General features: G+C 40.5%; 1 protein-coding gene across 1 annotated transcript; it reads left to right on the plus strand.

Moving 5' to 3' along the window:
* Window positions 1-3,277: 3,277 nt before the first annotated feature.
* Window positions 3,278-17,983, plus strand: LOC129834001 (5-hydroxytryptamine receptor 3A-like). Its single transcript, XM_055898817.1, has 10 exons — window positions 3,278-3,365; window positions 4,959-5,005; window positions 5,396-5,590; window positions 9,211-9,255; window positions 9,338-9,444; window positions 9,674-9,843; window positions 15,104-15,225; window positions 16,501-16,711; window positions 17,097-17,246; window positions 17,699-17,983. Exons 1-10 carry the CDS (start codon window positions 3,278-3,280, stop codon window positions 17,917-17,919), a joined length of 1,356 nt encoding a protein of 451 aa, XP_055754792.1. The 3' UTR covers window positions 17,920-17,983.
* Window positions 17,984-18,024: the final 41 nt, after the last annotated feature.

An 18,024-nucleotide genomic window follows, 5' to 3' on the forward strand; every position in this document is an offset into this window, starting at 1 on the left:
TTTCAACAGCTGTCCAGGTGGCTGGTCTCAGACGATCCCGCAGGTGAAGAAGCCGAATGTGGAGGTCCTGAGCGGACGTGGTCTGCGGTTGTGAGGCCGGTTGGACTTACTGCCAAATTCTCTAAAACGACATTCGACACGGCTTATGGTAGAGAAATTAACATTAAATTCTCTGGCAAGAGCTCTGCTGGACATTCCTGCAGTCAGCATGCCAATTGTACGCTCCCTCAAATCTTGAGACATCTGTGGCATTGTGTTGTGTGACAAAACTGCACATTTTAGAGTGGCCTTTTATTTTCCCCAGCACAAGGTGCACCTGTGTAATGATATCATAAGGTGAATGCACCAATTTGTAAGTCGCTCTGGATAAGAGCATCTGCTAAATGACTTAAATGTTAAATGTAATGATCGTGCTGTTTAATCATCTTCTTGACATGCCACACCTGTCAGGTGGATGGTTTAACTTGGCAAAGGAGAAATGCTCACTAACAAGAATGTAAACAAATTTGTGCACAAAATTTGCAAGAAATGTGTTTTTTGTGCCTAAGGAATATTTCTGGGATCTTTTATTTCAGCTCACGAAACATGGGACCAACACTTTACCTGTAGCGTTTAGATTTTTGTTTAGTATAGCTGTATCTCTACTAGAACATGTGTTAAATGTAGTGGTAGTACAAGGAACCTATACTGTCAAGAAGTGAGCAATACAACCATAAAATGGCTAAACAGATACAACAATATGCAACACTATATACATTGCACCAGGAGATGTCTGACTCTTTGCACACTCACTGGACTCTACCCACACACTCACACATACGTTGTCACTGCATCACACACTACATACACTCACACACATATAGCATGCACACAAAGTGATGTACTGCGTACGGCCCAGTACATCACTGGGGCCAAGCTTCCTGCCATCCAGGAACTCTATACCAGGCAGTGTCAGAGGAAAGCCCTAAAAATTGCCAAAGACTCCAGCCATCGTAGTCATAGACTGTTCTCTCTGCTACCGCATGGCAAGCGGTACCGGAGCGCAAATTCTAGCTCCAAAACGCTCCTTAACAGCTTCTATCCCCAAGTCATAAGACTGCTGAACAGCTAATCAAATGGCCAGCCTTACTATTTACATTACCCCCCCCCCCCCTTTTGTTTACACTCCCTGCTACTCTTTATTATCTATGCATAGTCACTTTACCCCATGTATATAGCCTCCTTATTGTTATTTTATTGTTGCCCTTTAAAAAAAAAAAATGATATTGTTAATTTTCTTACTTTTTAACTGCATTGTTGGGTGGGGCATTTCACTGTAAAGTCTACACCTGTTCTATTCGGCATATGTGACAAATACAATATGATTGATTGTCTAGAAAACAACTAGAGTAAAGGGTAACCATGGTCTCGAGTGGTGCAGCGGTCTAAGGCACTGCATCTCAGTGCAAGAGGCGTCACTACAGTTCCTGGTTCAAATCCAGGCTGTATCACATCCGGCCGTGATTGGGAGTTCCCATAGGGCGGTAGGGGTAGGCCGTCATTGTAAATAAGAATTTGTTCTTAACTGACTTGCCTAGTTAAATAAAACAATTTAAATAAACATTAAGGGCAGACGTGCGTTCTGTTTGCTATGTTGCAGAACGGTTTGTACCGAACGGTACGTTTTCCAAAAATGCTGTTGTACGTTCATGAACAGACTTTTAGGTATGTTTGCTCCCGTTTGGTGGGTGCGGCGAAATGTGAATTAAAGCAATGAGTGACATATTTAAAGGGCAGTGGCCATGCTGACAGCGTTCCCCAAACTTTACTTTTTTTACTGATCGTTCAGTACAGCACCGTTTCCATTCAATTGAACGTTCCAGAACGTAAAAACGTACTGACCGCAGCCCTGGTTTCCTTGACACCGATTAAGCCTAGTCCTAGACAAAAAAGCACTTTCAATAAATCATCTCCATTGAGCTTGATTTTTAGTCTAGGACTAGCCTCAATCTGTGTACATTAGCAGCAACAGAAATATTACACTGAGTAGATGTAGGTAGGTACAGCCATAGTGGGGCAAACTATTCTCCAACTTGCCACAAAAATTATGACATTCTCATTCATTATTTAGTTTTATTGTGGCCATGGAACCTTTGGGTCAGCATAGCACCCACCAAAATTGTAACGTCAAACACCCTACGAGAGCTTTTAAACCCAGTCTCTACGTTCAGCGGTGTACACTTTTAACATTAGGATATCCTGTGGGAGCAGCTAGAACCTTTTAGCACTCTGGTTGCTAATATGTCAAAGAATATGGCTCCATTTCACAACCAGGGGCAAATGAGCGAGATTTACTACATTGAAATTAGGACTGGGATTGTTGTGTTTTACTTTTTAATTTATTTTTACTCTTGAGCCAAAAAACACTCACGTTACATTTTACACGTTACATGTGGACCCCCATAGTACATCTGGTTATTCTCAACAGAAAAGTCTGTAAATGATTCAGTTGTTCCTGATGCTTTCATCAGAGGAAGAACCACCGTGCTAACCCTTCTGATGCTATACATAAATATCAGAGTTACTCTCTAATTTAAACTGTGGGTAGATGCATATGTCCAGACAATTAGTCCACAACCAGCTGTCAAAACAAGCTGCTTTATGAACCACTAGTGAGGAGATAGCAACCTTTCTCCATTACCCAGAGAGAAAACAGTACCACTGAAACCTCAATGCTGTCTGGTGCCCATGCATGATGCCTTTTCAAATAAACCAACTCAATCCCTTTTGTATTATTGTCTGTATGAAGTCTGTATGCTCAACAATATGATAAAAGCCTACGGTCCTATTGAGGTCCAGTGAAACATATAGCCAACTATAGGTTTTAGAGGCAGGTGGAGGTGCAGTATATCCGCTTCTGACCAGTCACAGTAATTAGTAATTACCTGTCTGTTGTGGTTGTTGTTTACACAAGATGGTGAAATGAATCCAGGGAGGTTCATTTAATAACTCATTATTTTGGGATTATAGCCAAGCACATCCTGTACAATATCGAATATCATATTCACATGTAGACAGTTTGTGGGGGTGTGCATGTTCTCGTGGGAAACTGCTGTGACAAAATGTTGCAGAGCAGCCTTTATAAGGGTCAGCCCAGGTGAGGCATTGGCTAGAGAGGACAGGAGAAGGCAAGTGGTGATCACTAAGCAGGTAGGTTTTCAGTCCTTCTTCTAACAGTTTCATTGGAGGAAACTCGTCATCATTTCTACTAAGACTGTGCAACAATGTCCAACTGACCATGTACTTTGTGACAGGAGGACGTGTAGGGATGAGACCCATGGACCACAGCGTGCTGAAATGTCTCTTCTCTCTACTCTTGCTAACTGGTAAGACATTTGGCTCCATTTTACTCCTCGTAAACAGGCACAAATTGCACTAGGAGAATAAAGTCTTTATCGTTCCTATTAGCAGATTTTAAGTTAAAATTGCAAAACAAGCATTTCAAATGGTTATCGCAAGCTGAAATATTCAAAACATGTTTTAAACGGATCATTTTGACGCACTGCTTGGGCTGTGTGTGAAAAAAATGCAGCACATTGCCTTTCAAACAGATTATCTTACTAAAGTCATGAAAACAATTAGAAATAAAATATTCAAATACATTTAAGTGTATTTAAGCTGTATAACATTTTGCACTAAAAGCTGGCCACTGTTGATAATTCGTTTTACTTGAGACAGGAGACCAAGTGGAGACATAGGACGAGGTGGATAATTGTATAATAAGGCCGTTTTATTCAAGTGTAAAGATATTAGGCAAAGCGTGCAGCACGGCTCTTTCTGTCTGATTTGTATGAAATCGTCCGGAAGAGAGAGCGCTCTACACAGTACACACAGATTATATAGACAACTAGCAAAGTAGGTTGATCTGAAGTCTGGCCTTCCGATTGGTCGATCTGGGTCGTGGGTAATCCTGTTCGGCCTGATGTCGACGTTCCATTGGTTCCTGAGATTGTTCGTTGTCTGGAGCTCCAACCCTGAGTTGTGAGTGTCTGAGTGATTGTCATGGGGGAGGGAAGTTGTGGGTGTCGTGCATGTGTCCAATGAGTCCAGCATATGTCCAATAGAAAGAGGGAGTGTGTATATTGTGTCAACCATAGCTAAAGTTGAGAAGTTGTTAAAACAAGTTACCAATATCTAATACAATTCCTTACACCACGTAGTATGTTGTTTGATCTAAACCTGGTACTCTCATCTCTAGTTCATTATCACTCCAATATAACTGATTTAGAGTACCAGGTTTAGATCACTTTTCACACTTATTGAGACACTACTATGAAGTCATCAGAAATACTCTAAATGGGGAGATGGGAAACTACATTGGATTCGTATTAACGCCCATTGTGTACAATGTCCATGCGTTGTCAATTGGCCGCACAGTTCATTCTGGGTAAATCTGGGACAAGGAGTGCACTCCTTCAATGAGTGAATGGGAGTCAATTGGGCGCCAGCTCAAAAACCCAACATTAGCATGAATTACATGAAAAGAAAGCACAACATTAGAAATATCTTCAGAGATCTGAGATATTTAACTTGTTTACCTAGTTTTTGATTTGTGACACTACGTACTTTTAAAGAAAAATAAACAGGTTACGAGTCTAGGAACTAACTTTCTACAAGGGATTTCGGGACGATTAGTTTAACCGCGTGACACAGCATATGACAACGTGAGCGCGATTGTCTAATGGGCGGTGCGTTATACGTTCCTCCATTCATTGACCAATGAGATTCCTATCTCCTCATTTCAAGTATTTCTGCTACCATGAAGCAAGGCAACAACCTTATCTGATTGAATTTAGATTGCGTTTTTTATTTATTGGACTGTGGTTAAAATATTGGAAGGCATCATTGGTTCCTAGAAAATAGATATATAAATCCAATGTATTATTCTGAAATGATTATACCTGTCTCTGGTTCCACAGTGTCTGCAGCAGACCCTCCATCCAATGCAGCCATTTTAGCCAGTGAAATGACTCCAGGCAATGCATCCAATACAGCCAGTGCAGGCCAAGCATCCAATACATCCACTGCAGCCCAACCATCCAACACAGCCAGTGCAGCCCAACCATCCAACACAGCCAGTGCAAACCAACCATCCAACACAGCCAGTGCAAACCAACCATCCAACACAGCCAGTGAAAGCCAACCATCCAACACGGCCAGTGCAAACCAACCATCCAACACGGCCAGTGCAAACCAACCATCCAACACGGCCAGTGCAAACCAACCATCCAACACGGCCAGTGCAAACCAACCATCCAACACGGCCAGTGCAAACCAACCATCCAACACGGCCAGTGCAAACCAACCATCCAACACGGCCAGTGCAAACCAACCATCCAACACGGCCAGTGCAAACCAACCATCCAACACAGCGAGTGCAAACCAACCATCCAACGCAGCCACTTCATCCACTGCAACCACACCATCCTGTACAACACGTCGATGTCTGGCCAGCATGCTGATTGCGAAAAAAGCCCTGAGTCAGCCACAGTCTCCATCATGCATCTCAAATATCAGTGTGCCGTTAATAGTGTATGAAACGCTGTCTGTCGTAAGTCACTTTCTGTTCCTTTTAATTGAGTTTTGTACAATGTGATGAGTTTCAGAGATACCCTATTGACAGTTATATCATTATGTGAGGATTAATTATACCACAACATTGTTGAAAACTCATTTCTAATTGGCTAAAAGGGCATTCTAAAATGGACATTAAAACCAGTTAAGGGGACAGTTGAAAAAAATATCGTGCCAATTGGAAAATAAATTGGGACACCTTGCAATCATGATGTATTATGTGCCTACACACGCAGACCGTACTTGCTACAAAGTTACAGAACGCTAAACCAACACCCACACAAACCGAAATTGGATACATTGTAAACGCAGGTACAACGAGGAAAAACTTACCTAGCTAGCATTGATTTGGTTTTTGCACTTATTTTTTTGAGCATCTGATAAATACATTTTTGCAGTCATGACGGCGGCGCTATGCTGTCAAATCCTCCCACGTTTCTAGTTTGACTAGCTGTTTTCAGCAACTGGTATTTTTGAATTAGGTTCCCATATTGGCAGATTTGCAAGCAACAAACCATTTAGCTAGCTTCTAGCCTAGTGTTTGATATGCAATGCGATCTCCTCGTAATGAGCAGTGTCGAGCGTCCTAAGGCAAAAGTTATGCCAGGTAAAATCAGGCATGATCAGCTCATTGTTATGGATGTATCCAAATGAATGTCAATAGAACAAAGTTCAAACAAACACAAATGCAGCTACTTTGCTTTTATTCTGACTGCAGAGATTGTGACTGTGTTAGCCATAGCTAGTTGGCTAACTAGCAAGAATGGTACAAAAACGCAGTGGTGCAAAGTAATTAAGTAAAGATACTTTAAAGTACTACTTAAGTGTTTTTTTTTTGCGGTATCTGTACTTCACTATTTCTATTTTCGAAAACTTCACTATATTCTTACAGAATAAAAAAAAAAAATAATAATAATAATAAATAAATGATAACGTTTTACTTCATACATTTTCCCTGACACCCAAAAGTAGTCGTTATATGTTGAATGTTTAGCAGGACAGGAAAATTGTCCAAATCATACACTTATCAAGAGAACACATCCCTACTGCCTCTGATCTGGCAGACTCACTAAACACAAATGCATCGTTTGTAAATGTCTTAGTGTTGGAGTGTCCATACATTTTAAAAACAAGATAATGGTGCCATCTGCTTTGCTTAATATAAGGAATTTTTAATTATATATACCTTCACTTTTAATACTTACAGTTGAAGTCGGAAGTTTACATACACCTTAGCCAAATACATTTAAACTGTTTTTCACAATTCCTGACATTTAATCCTAGTAAAAATTCCTTGTCTTAGGTCAGTTAGGATCACCACTTTATTTTAAGAATGTGAAATGTCAGAATAATAGTTGAGTGATTTATTTCTGCTTTTATTTATTTCATCACATTCCCAGCAGGTCAGAAGTTTACATACACTCAATTAGTATTTGGTAGCATTGCCTTTAAATTGTTTAACTTGGGTCAAATGTTTCGGGTAGCCTTCCACAAGCTTCTCACAATAAGTTGGGTGAATTTTGGCCCATTCCTCCTGACAGAGCTGGTGTAACTGAGTCAGGTTTGTAGGCCTCCTTGCTCGCACACGCATTTTCAGTTCTGTCTACACATTTTCTATGGGATTCAGGTCAAGGATTTGTGATGGCCACTCCCAATACCTTGACTTTGTTGTCCTTAAGCCATTTAAGCCACTTAAGCCAACTTTGGAAGTATCCTTATTTGCCATTGTCCATTTGGAAGATCCATTTGCGACCAAGCTTTAACTTCCTGACTGATGTCTTGAGATGGTGCTTCAATATATCCACATAATTTTTTATCCTCATGATGCCATCTATTTTGTGAGGTGCACCAGTCCCTCCTGCAGCAAAGCACCCCCACAACATGATGCTGCCACACCCGTGCTTCACAGTTGGGATGGTGTTCTTCGGATTGCAAGCCTCCCCCTTTTTCCTCCAAACAATGATGGTCATTATAGCCAAACAGTTCTATTTTTGTTTCATCAGACCAGAGGACATTTCTCAAAAACTACAATCTTTGTCCCCATATGCAGTTGCAAACCGTAGTCTGCCTTTTTTATGGTGGTTTTGGAGCAGTGGCTTCTTCCTTGCCGAGCGGCCTTTCAGGTTATGTCGGTATAGGACTCGTTTTACTGTGGATATAGACACTTTTGTACCCGTTTCCTCCAGCATCTTCACAAGGTCCTTTGCTGTTGTTCTGGGATTGATTTGCACTTTTCGCACCAAAGCACGTTCATCTCTAGGAGACAGAACGTGTCTCCTTCCTGAGCGGTATGACGGCTGCGTGGTCCCATGGTGTTATACTTGCGTATTATTGTTTGTACAGATGAATGTGGTACCTTCAGGCGTTTGGGATATGCTCCCAAGGATGAACCAGACTTGTGGAGGTTTACAATTTTTTTTTCTGAGGTCTTGGCTGATTTCTTTTAATTTTCCCATGATGTCAAGCAAAGAGGCACTTGAAATACATCCACGGGTACACCTCCAATTGACTCAAATTATGTCAATTAGCCTATCAGAAGCTTCTAAAGCCATGACATCAGGAATTTTCCAAGCTGTTTAAATACACAGTCAACTTAGTGTATGTAAACTTCTGACCGACTGGATTTGTGATACAGTGAATAAGTGAAATAATCTGTCTGTAAACAATTGTTGGAAAAATTACTTGTGTCATGCACAAAATAGATGTCCTCACCGACTTGCCAAAACTATAGTTTGTTTTATAGTTTGTTGGTTGAAAAACGAGTTTCAATGACTCCAACCTAAGTGTATGTAAACTTCCGACTTCAAATGTAAGTGTATTTTAGCAATTACATTTACTTTTGATACTTAAATATATTTAGAACCAAATACTTTTAGACTTTTACTCAAGTAGTATTTTACTGGGTGACTTTTACTTGAGTAAAAGTAAAGTATAAAAGTAAAATATACCTTAATAAAAAGTTACTCAAGTATGACAATTGAGTACCTTTTCCACCACTGCAAAAACGTTGCCAGCGAGCACAACAAATAGAACGAACAACTTGGTCGCGTCCATAAATATCTAACTAATCAAACGAACGACTGGGTCTCTAGCAACAAAAAGATGAGAATGTATGAATTCTTATAAAAAGGAAAATATATTAAAAAAAAAAAATTCTACCAGTAAATGTGTGCTTTAGTATTTTATTTGGCAACTGTGGGATAAACGCCTCAGTTCTGTACATTACCTTGGAAAAATAAACTGCAAACTCGTCCATTATTTCCAAGGTAATCATCTTCTTCTATGATATAATGGCGGTCCGCAAACCAATGTTAAAGGTGCATGCCGCCACCTACTGTGCTGAAGTGTGAGGTCAATCACGGTTTACAACATTTCTAAATCATCCTACCTAACTTAGTACTTCTGTGGGAAAAAAGAGCCCTACTAACTTCTAATAGACCCTCCCCATCCCCCAAATCCCTTCCAAACCCCAATGACCCTACACTACCATCTTCCCTCTCTTCAACATACTTACAACAATATGACACATGCTCCACCGTTTCTTTCCAAGGTAATGTACAGAACGTTGGCATTTATCCCTTATTATCTTCTAAATAGGACACAAAAGATCTCCGCTTCGAGAGTCATCTGCAAGTTAGGCTGGTAAGTATACATAAATAAATTAGGCGAGACATTCAAGTAAATGTGACATTTTGTAATACTACTCATTCTGATTCTAAACTAGTCTTGGGAAGACCCAGACTTATCGTGGGACACATCAGTCTATCATCATAATATGGTTGTCCTGCCTGTCAGCAAAATCTGGACTCCTGAACTCCATGTGACTAATGGGTGAGTCCACTTACAACAGAATACAATAACTTATGCTATGTTTCATTATCATTTTTCATTTAGATTTTATAACATTACAGTCAATTTATGTGTAATCTTCTAAATAGCGAGTGAAACATGGACAGAATTAGAGACAGTACTAATATGTTTTAAGTGGCCAAATGTTTAGGTGTGACAGTTTTAGTAGATCAATCCTCAGTTGTCTGTCCTCAACTTCTCATGTCTAAAGAGTGCAAACAATGATGAAGCACGGCAACAAGGATTTGCTGGTGCACAGCAACGGGACTATAGAGCACATGGTCATCATGGACACTGTGGTGGGCTGTGAGGTCAATCTGTACAATTACCCCTTCGCTTCAGATTTCTGCCCCATCGCCATCAATGTATGGGCACTTAACGGTAAGAGCAACATTTCAATCCTCATTCTGTCTGCTAAACAGTTACACACAATTACTTACCAAAGATCTTTTTTTGTGAGTGCACAAAGCCTCCCATCACACATTCAGCTATTGTTATGCAAAAATAAAGTGTCCCCAGTATGTCAGGTACATGGTTGTGTTTTTGAATTTTTAAGCATAAGGCAAAAAATTCAAAAACACAACCATGTACCTGACATACTGGGGACACTTTATTTTTGCATAACAATAGCTGAATGTGTGATGGGAGGCTTTGTGCACTCACAAAAATGTAGTGTGTTTATTGCATGAGTACATCATGTTACCAAAAATGACATTTTTGGTTTTGTTTTATCTGTATAGCCTACTGCAATTCAGTTTATTTGTCATCTTTGAAATTGTATATGCTCCCTGACTGTCTTCCCTACCTGACCAATGATGTACATTGCCTTCAGAAAGTATTCATATCCCTTGACTTATTCCACATTTTGTTGTTACAGCCTGAATTCAACATGGATTAAATATATTGTTTCTCTCTCACCCATCTACACACAACACCCCATAATGACAAAGTGAGAAAGTCTTTAGAAATGTTTGCACATTTATAAAACATTAAATACAGAAATCGAATTTACATAATTATTCACACCCCTTTCCTATGACACTACAAATTGAGCTCAGGTACATCCAATTTCCTTTGATCATCCTTGAGATGTCACTACAACTTGATTGGAGTCCACCTGTCTATGTAATGTCCCATAGTTGACAGTGCATGTTAGAGCAGAAATTATACCATAAAGTCCTAGGAACTGTCCGTAGATCTCCGGGAATTGTGATGAGGCATATATCTGGGGAAGGATATAAAATAATTTCTAGAGTGTTGAAAGTTTCCAAGAGCACAGTGGTCTACATCATTGGGGGGGGGGGGAAATGGAACTACCCAGACTCTGCCTAGAGCTGGCTGTCAAATCAAACTGAGAAACCGGGCAAGAAGGACCTTGGTCAGGGAGGTGACCAAGAACTCAATGACCACTCTGACAGAACTACAGAGTTCCTTGGCTGAGATGGGAGACTGGCCAGATGGAAGCCACTCCTGAGAAAAAGGCCCATGACAGCACGCCTGGAGTTTGCAAAAAGGCACCTGAAAGACTCAAGAGCATAAGGCAAAATATTCTGTGGTCTGATGAGACAAAAATTTTACTCTTTGGCCTGAATGCAAACCACTATGTCTGGAGAAAACCAGGCACAGCTCATCACCCTCTAACTCCATCCCTACACTGTTGAGCAGCAGGGATTGAGAGACTGGTAAGGATAGAGAGAACAATGAATGGAGACAAATACATCCTTGATGAGCACCTGCTTCAGAGTGCAAACGACCTTAGACTGGGGGCGAATATTTACGCTCCAACAGGACAATAACCCCAAGCATATAGCCAAAGCAACACTGGAATGGCTTCAGAACAAGAATGTGAAAGTCCTTGAGTGGCCCAGTCAAAGCCCAGACTTGAATCTCATTGAAAAGACTTGAAAATTGCTTTTCATCGCCACTCCCCATCTAACTTGAGAAAATCTGCAGGGAAGAAAATCCCCAAAATTTGGATGTGCAACACAACCAAGATGTGTAACACATTTATTTTTTTAATAAGTCGAGGGGTATATAAACCCTGGATTGCTGATGCTATGTATTGGCCATTGAGAGGCTTTGTAGCCACTCCCCAGTAGGAGCAGTGCTCCATAGGAATTAATGGAATTCTACAGTATTTCAATTAAATGTTTCAAGGACAAAATTACATGTATTGTTTTGTTGTAGTGGGGACAGTAACATTAGTAATCTCAAAAAAGTATACTTTAAAACTCCCCCTAAAGTCGATGTCCACGCCCCCATGGAAATCGAATTAGCATAATAATCCCCATAAAAATCTGTCAATTTAAGATTGAGATGTTTTTTCCGCATGAAATGCGTTTCAATCCACCGCGTCTGCCGATGTCGCCCTTCCGCATCTGCGATGAAAGGTGGCAGAGCTAGGGCGGTGCTTATCAGACCATGAGACATCCCGAAAATCGGTCTTCACACAAAAATGTCTGTAGCATCCGAACAGTTTGGGCTACACACTAATATGACCCCTCTATGGAAAGGTGAGTCTCTCATGAACACGGAACACGAACACACAGAAGCCTCACAAAACTAGTTTAAAGGTTTTAAAAAAATGTATGCAAGAATAAATGGAGAAAGTATTTAACCCCTTATTTTAGGCACTAAACTATCTGTGTATCCATGTATGAAGCTGTTATTCAATATGTTTCTATGGAGTCTGTAAAATAATAAATGTGGAAAAAAAGAATGTAGACATTAATAAATGCTTCCAATTTGTTAAAACATTTTTATTTGTTATTTTTTTAAATACAATGGTGGGGGGAGTGTTAAGACGGAGGCACGTTGGCTTCAACACAGCGACCCCCATTAGTCATCTACTGTACAGTCGTGGCCAAAAGTTGAGAATGACACAAATATAAATTTTCACAAAGTTTGCTGCGTCAGTATATTTAGATATTTTTGTCAGATGTTACTATGGAATACTGAAGTATAATTCCACCATTTCATAAGTGTCAAAGGCTTTTATTGACAATTACATATTGATGCAAAGAGTCAATATTTGCAGTGTTGACCCTTCTTTTTCAACACCTCTGCTATCCGCCCTGGCATGCTGTCAATTAACTTCTGGGCCACATCCTGACTGATGGCAGCCCATTCTTGCATAATCAATGCTTGGAGGTTGTCAGAATTTGTGGGTTTTTGTTTGTCCACCCGCCTCTTGAGGTTTGACCACAAGTTCTCAATGGGATTAAGGTCTGGGGAGTTTCCTGGCCATGGACCCAAAATATCGATGTTTTGTTCTCTGAGCCACTTAGTTATCACTTTTGACTTATGGCAAGGTGCTCCATCATGCTGGAAAAGGCATTGTTCGTCACCAAACTGTCCCTGGATGGTTGGGAGAAGTTGCTCTCGGAGGATGTGTTGGTACCATTCTTTATTCATGGCTGTGTTCTTAGGCAAAATTGTGAGTGAGCCCACTCCCTTGGCTGAGAAGCAACCCCACACATGAATGGTCTCAGGATGCTTTACTGTTGGCATGACACAGGACTGATGGTAGCGCTCACCTTATCTTCTCCGGACAAGCTTTTTTCCAGATGCCCCAAACAATCGGAAAGGGGATTCATCAGAGAAAATGACTTTACCTCAGTCCTCAGCAGTCCAATCCCCGCACCTTTTGCAGAATATCAGTCTGTCCCTGATGTTTTTCCTGGAGAGAAGTGGCTTCTTTGCTGCCCTTCTTGACACCAGGCCATCCTCCAAAAGTCTTCGCCTCACTGTGTGTGCGGATGCACTCACACCTGCCTGCTGCCATTCCTGAGCAAGCTTTGTACTGGTGGTGCCCCGATCCCGCAGCTGAATCAACTTTAGGAGACGGTCCTGGCGCTTGCTGGACTTTCTTGAGTTCTTGGCCTTCTTCACAACTATTGAATCGCTCTCCTTGAAGTTCTTGATGATCCGATAAATGGTTGATTTAGGTGCAATCTTACTGGCAGCAATATCCTTGCCTGTGAAGCCCTTTTTGTGCAAAGCAATGATGATGGCACGTGCTTCCTTGCAGGTAGCCATGGTTGACAGAGGAAGAACAATGATTCCAAGCACCACCCTCCTTTTGAAGCTTCCAGTTTTTTATTCGAACTCAATCAGCATGACAGAGTGATCTCCAGCCTTGTCCTCATCAACACTCACACCTGTGTTAACGAGAGAATCACTGACATGATGTCAGCTGGTCCTTTTGTGGCAGGGCTAAAATGCAGTGGAAATGTTTTGGGGGGATTCAGTCCATTTGCATGACAAAGAGTCCATTTGCATTGCAATTCATCTGATCACTCTTCATTACATTCTGGAGTATATGCAAATTGCCATCATACAAACTGAGGCAGCAAACTTTGAAAAATAATATTTGTGTCACTCAACTTTTTGCCACGACTGTGCAGTATATTAAACACATCATTGTACCTGACACTCCATCCCCTCCAAGTTTGTGGTAACAGAGGCGTTTGGGCCGGTGTAGCATGCTGCAGACCCAATTGGCCTTTTGTGCTGGACACAGTGAATATTAGGGGTGTAATGGTTCAAACATTTTGATTTGGTTCAGTCCTTGATTTTTGGCTCAGTTTTCAGAAGGGAAAAAAACGACCATTATACCATCCTTTGTAAATGATAATAATGATGGACAATCTTTAATGTAGGCCTAAGTTATCTCCCAAATTAAATAAGGTAAATTAATAAGTTAAGCAAGAATAAGAATTATCTAAACAACATAACAAATGCGAGCTTTTATGTGTTGTAGAGTTCAAGTCAGTAGAGTGAAATAGACTGGGGTAAATGGTTTTAGCAGTATTGCATGACGATAGACGAGAACTGGGGGTGTTATAAAAGCGCACCCGGTGGAAGACAAAAACTGTGTTCTGAGCGGTATGAAACAGGATGAGAGGAGTCAGTGTTTTATTAGTGTGTATGCTGAAAGCAAGAACACTCTAGAAATCTTACATATTCTTATTATTTGATTACTCCTGTAAGCTTTAGCCTAGCCTTAAAGGGGAAGTTCAGGATTTTACAACTTGATGTTAGATGGTCCCTCACCCTGAAAGTAGTCTATGGGCCAGGAGAAACATTAACCCATGGTTCAGTGTTCTCTGAACAACTACAAACTTTAGCCACCGTTAACATTTACATTAAAATAAAATAAAAATCAATGGGAGTGATCGGGACAATCGTGCAATTGTCAACATTTCATCGCCAAATCAACTCCGTTTTTAGTTTAATGTTACTTAATGGTGATTTGGACATTATTTTTTATTGCATTTTGCAAATGATGTGGCACTTCTCTCTGAGACCCCATGCTAACAAACACAGGATATGGCTGCCAGAATGAATCAAACAGCTTATTATGAATCAAAAAGTGAGGTTGTTTCACCAAAGTGGCTCTGAGATATGTGTTACAGTAGGCTACCACCACTGAAGTATTATATATATTTTTTTATCATTTCAAAAAAGAAATTCGTTTTTTTTTATGTGATCATTTTTCCATTCTCTTCTGAGAACCAAGATAAAACAAGAGTCAAATAATGTAAATCTTTACACCCCTGAATCAACTTATTTTTAGGTGTGTGAAGCTAAGGTATGATCTTTGAATGACTGAACTAGTATAAAATATCTGCCTTTCCAGGATGTGGCATGTTCCTGAACTTTGGGAAAGTGAGCAAAACTAGCGCTAACCGCGGGGATTGGCTAACCGAGAACGTGAAACTCGATGCTAAAGGAGGCAGAGATGATCGCAACTATCTATGGGTTAGTGAGTGCTCCGGGTGATTTCAGTAGTTTTTTGGGGGGGACATGTAAAGATACTTTACTCGTACTATTTTTAAGGGCAAAGCTTAAACAACATTTACACAGAAAAAATACAATACACTTAAAAAAAAATTTATTGGATGTTTTCATAAGTAGTGTTCCGTTGATAAATACACATCCCAGGCTATGTATTGTGTCGATCCATAAATACACATCCCAGGCTATGTATTGTGTAGATCCATAAATACACATCCCAGGCTATGTATTGTGTCGATCCATAAATACACATCCCAGGCTATGTATTGTGTCGATCCATAAATACACATCCCAGGCTATCTATTGTGTAGATCCATAAATACACATCCCAGGCTATCTATTGTGTAGATCCATAAATACACATCCCAGGCTATGTATTGTGTCGATCCATAAATACACATCCCAGGCTATGTATTGTGTCGATCCATAAATACACATCCCAGGCTATGTATTGTGTCGATCCATAAATACACATCCCAGGCTATGTATTGTGTAGATCCATAAATACACATCCCAGGCTATGTATTGTGTAGATCCATAAATACACATCCCAGGCTATGTATTGTGTAGATACATAAATACACATCCCAGGCTATGTATTGTGTAGATCCATAAATACACATCCCAGGCTATGTATTGTGTAGATCCATAAATACACATCCCAGGCTATCTATTGTGTAGATCCATAAATACACATCCCAGGCTATCTATTGTGTAGATCCATAAATACACATCCCAGGCTATCTATTGTGTAGATCCATAAATACACATCCCAGGCTATCTATTGTGTAGATCCATAAATACACATCCCAGGCTATCTATTGTGTAGATCCATAAATACACATCCCAGGCTATGTATTGTGTAGATCCATAAATACACATCCCAGGCTATGTATTGTGTCGATCCATAAATACACATCCCAGGCTATGTATTGTGTCGATCCATAAATACACATCCCAGGCTATGTATTGTGTCGATCCATAAATACTCATCCCAGGCTATGTATTGTGTCGATCCATAAATACACATCCCAGGCTATGTATTGTGTAGATCCATAAATACACATCCCAGGCTATGTATTGTGTAGATCCATAAATACACATCCCAGGCTACATCTGACAGTCTGATTTTGGAATGTAATGCTCTTCCCTTTCAATTTTAAACAAATGCTATACGTTTAGATGCAAGAACTCGAAAAACAAATTATTTCAGTCTTGCCTACCCATCTGTCTTCACAGGTGTCGCTGAAAATGCGGTCCGAAAACCCATTTATGTCCCTGGTCCTGCCCAGTATACTGATCATTGTGGCAGATGTGGTGAGCTTCACCCTGCCGCTGGGAGGGGGCGAGCGTATCTCCTTCAAGGTTACACTGGTTCTCAGCTTCATCATGTTCCTCATCATCCTCAACGACCTACTGCCTGGAGGAGGCCAGTGCAGCCCCATCATCCGTGAGTGTCCTGTGTGTAATGCACCAGAATGAAACAGCATTTTGTTATAACGGGTGTGTATGTAACAGAGTTAAGAACGTTCCATAAGCTTATTTCACAGCTAGCTTGAAATGTCGCCAACGGAGCTATCGAATTTGATATTTTTCTGCAGCTCAATAGTTTGGTATGTTTTCACATGTGTTTGGGAGCAGTGATCCTGAACAGCAACAGTGATCCTAGTGATCCGTTGCGAGCAGAGGTTCACTATTTCCAGCCCGGTATGTTACAGGGACAGTAAAGGAAGCTATACTGTTAGCAGCACACTGATGTCGGTTTCATGTATACAGTACCTCTCTGCCACCATATAACACTCACACATCTCTCTCTCTCTTGTTGTTCTCCATAGGAAAGCACTTCTGTTTCTGTTTGGTCATCCTGGTGTTGAGCACGCTGCAGTCTATGGTGCTCACACGTCTGGCTAAGTGTGGCACTCTCTGGCCCTGCAGCCTCTCCAAGTCCAAAGACTCGCTGCTTAAAGACACAGACAATGAAGAGGGTAAACGTTTTCACTCTTCTGTCATCTCAGTTACCCACAGAGCAAGATATATTTTTATGGTTGCCAAAGACATTAACAAAACGTCCTTATACAACCATTTATAACCTGACCATGATGTCATAATGTCGTTATTGCAACCAGCTTTACTGGGTACCCCATAAATTACTTTCATCACCATAAACTAGTCAAGTTGTATTTTGATGCACAACCTTTTAATTCTTACCCTTAGCTGCAGTTAAAGTATGCAGTTGACGTCTTTCCCAGCATATTTTCTTGTTAGCATCATTTGTCTCGTGTGTACGCTGGTCTGGCCAGCTACTCCATTTGATCTTTAATCTGTCACTGAAAACTGTAATTTTACAAAAAGGTCAATCATTTTTACATCTTTATTTAATCATGTTATCCTTTTTTCTCTCATTTACTTTGTCTAGAATCCATGTCTGATATTAAAGCCTCAGAGGGAGAGAAGAATACACCCCTCCAGGTGGTGAAGTTTCTCAACAAAATGGCTGCACAAGACCAGAAAAAAGCAAGACGCCATCGCTTTGCCAACAAAGTGGACTTGATCTGTTTCTGTATCTATCTCACCGTCCTCATTGTTTACACAGTCGTCATTTTATATTTCTCCTTTGGTTCTCAATGTGTGATCGACCAATTAGATTTCTGGTCATAAATTCTTTATTCGCTTTTAACAACCATATTTCAATAAATATTGGTGTATTTGGGTCTTCAGAAATTTTGCGAGCACTAACAAAAAGCTAGTTGTTTTGAGTTTCTG

The sequence above is a fragment of the Salvelinus fontinalis genome, chromosome 34 (genome assembly GCF_029448725.1).
Source record: "Salvelinus fontinalis isolate EN_2023a chromosome 34, ASM2944872v1, whole genome shotgun sequence".
Lineage (NCBI taxonomy): Eukaryota > Metazoa > Chordata > Actinopteri > Salmoniformes > Salmonidae > Salvelinus > Salvelinus fontinalis.